Consider the following 2,659-nt stretch of genomic DNA (forward strand, 5'->3'; position numbering starts at 1 on the left):
TCCTTCGTCAGCAAAACATTGGCTGGAAAATTTGAGATGGGGTAATGAAGTGCAGAGGTATCGCCATCTACTAGATAACACAGTACAGCGCGTTGCATCTTTTAAAGAAGAATGTAAGAACAGAGTATGTTGTCTGGCAAAGCGCTTAGTCTGTCACTCGCCATTGTTGCAGTTCTTAGAGATGAGGCAGGTTGATAATGTGGAGGGATGCCTAATGTAGCAGAGCAAGTGCTGTGCGTCAAGTCAATTGAACCTTCTGTCAGGCTAATGCCACCTCACGAATCGACTTGCTGTGTACGCCCATGTTGGTGAATGTGCCAAGAAAAAACCCAGAAAAACCTCCAAAACTTATAGAAACCTACACCGAACACCTTCATATTCAAAATTATCTTTCTTGTCAATTTGAAAAACCCTCCACCTTGTTAATTTGGCGGCTTTTGATGTATTTCGAGCATTTATGAGGGTTCTGCTAAAATTTTTCACCGAGTACCAAGTTGCTACTTGAAAACAGAGGACCTCGACAAAAGATCATTGAAAGATATCTCTTGGATATTAATTTTGGAGTTGTCTATAATGCGACTTTTTGAGATTCCGGTGACGGAATCCGGCGGAAGAAATTGAGATGAAATCATGATTTGTTGCAGTTAAAATGGTTTTTTTTTAACTGCATATTCGGATTCAGCACCCTGAAAAACCCCTGGGACGCTTTCATTGTGCAGAAACTAGTTATCAAACTTCGATTTCAATAAATTATTGCCGGATTTTTACCGGAAAAAATAGCCGGAAAGGCTTTCAAAAAGTCGCGTTAAAGACTACGGCATTAATTTTGGGTTATTACATACTGATTCAATCAATCCCGCTGCATTCGGCGGCAGTGCGGCACACCCAGGGTTTCACACGCCATCGTACCAAGCATCACACTGACTCTCAACTCTTTAATTACAAATTTATTGCGCGCTGTCCAATTTTTAACTTTATGCTGCAGCACTGGGTCGGTTTCCATCATTCCCTTCATTCCTCTCTGCTATTCCTCTTTTACAACTGCGTTCATGGCTTGTGACAGACTCAGTGCTTTGCCCGATAATTTACTTTGCTCTTACATTCTCTCAAATCTCTCGTTAAGGGATGCAACCCGTTGTTCTGTCCTGTCCTGCAGATGGCGATACCTATGCACTTTATTGCCCCATCTCAGATTTTCCAGCCAATGTTTTCCTCATCAAGGAAAAGCAACAGAACGAGCAATTAATAAAATCTTGTTCTTTCATTCTGCTCAGCTTCAAAGTTTCGAACTTTCAGTTTCAATGGGTGATATGGACATAAAGAACATTGCCAAGTGCTTTCAGAAATGGGTCCATTCTGCATGTTTGAAAAGAGTGAAACAAATCACTCTGGGAAATGGCATGTTGCTGGATGTTCCAAAATCCTTCTTTTCTTGCAACTGCCTCACATTTTTGAAGCTGCACTGGTTCACGTTAACAAAGCTGCCTCCTTATTTTAGTGGATTCAGTTGCCTTGTAACCTGTTTTCTATCATATATCTATACAAATGATGATATAATTGAGCAGCTCATAGCACAATGCCATCTTCTTGAAAACTTGACAGTCCACCGTTGTCGAGGGCTGAACAGTTTGAAAATTTCTGCTCTGAATCTCAAGTATTTAGATTTAAATGGACTTGACTGCCCACAGCTGATAATGAATTGCCCCCAACTAGTGAATTTCATAGTAGATGATTGTCCAAGTATGTCAAGGTTGGAGGTTAGTTCTTGTGGGTTTCTGCATTTATCCACTACAGAGGTTAATGTAATTACAGGGTTTTCTACTACAAACATGTTGAGAAAAGTTACCCTTCATGGGTACCGTAGGGAAGTGCGTGACCTTCATGGATTCAATGGGCCTGGAGAAATTACTCTTCATTTCCGTGCACAGGTGCTCTCAATTGAAGCTCTTGGCAGGTTTTTCAATCTTGAAGATCTCTCAATAGAAAGTGACTGGTTCAAGGTTAGTCATTCTAATGCTTTTAGCTTTAATATTACCATGATATTGTTATCTTGTAGAGAGATTTTTCATACAAAATTTGGATGGCAGACCAAAGCAGAAAGCGTGGAAGTATCCAGCTTGAACCTTTCCCTGAAATTTTTGAAGAAGGTTCATGTAAAGGTTTCAACTTATGATAAGGAAGAAATTGATCTGCTGGGTTGCCTTTTCAGAAGTACTCCTTCATTGCAAACAATGACAGTTACACTATCAAGATGCTCCCAATACATCCACGAGCTGAGCTTCCTGAAACAACTTCTGGGTTTGAAAAGATTTTCTGACTCCAGTGTAATTATAGCAGAAAAATATGAGGGCAACTGTGAGAAATGCAAAGAAGGAGAATGAATAAGTTTTTGTAATCATTAAGCTTAAGCCTAGATTCTGCTACACTTTCATGGTAAATAGTTTATCTAAGTTTGTCTCTGTAAACAGCCCACCAAAACCTGCTCTTTTGTTATATGGGCCTGTGGCCCAGTCATCTGTTTGCTTTCATTTTTTTGTAGTTTGAATTTAGCTGTAAGGTATGGTTATGCAAATAAACTTCGTGTAAGAGTATCTGTATGTCAATCTTCTTTTCCACATTTGAAGTTTATATTTTAAGGTATTTGGTTTCTTTGATCTCC

At 39.5% G+C, this 2,659-nt stretch overlaps 1 protein-coding gene across 1 annotated transcript; it reads left to right on the forward strand.

The window, feature by feature from the left end:
- Positions 1-1,301: 1,301 nt before the first annotated feature.
- On the forward strand, positions 1,302-2,381 carry LOC149255119 (uncharacterized). The gene is made up of 2 exons (XM_089454954.1): positions 1,302-2,000; positions 2,088-2,381. Exons 1-2 carry the CDS (start codon positions 1,302-1,304, stop codon positions 2,379-2,381), a joined length of 993 nt encoding a protein of 330 aa, XP_089311080.1.
- The last annotated feature ends 278 nt before the right edge of the window (positions 2,382-2,659 follow it).

Source organism: Pinus tabuliformis, chromosome 7 (assembly GCF_031772625.1).
Source record: "Pinus tabuliformis cultivar Carrire ecotype Pingquan chromosome 7, CPIR1, whole genome shotgun sequence".
NCBI lineage: Eukaryota > Viridiplantae > Streptophyta > Pinopsida > Pinales > Pinaceae > Pinus > Pinus tabuliformis.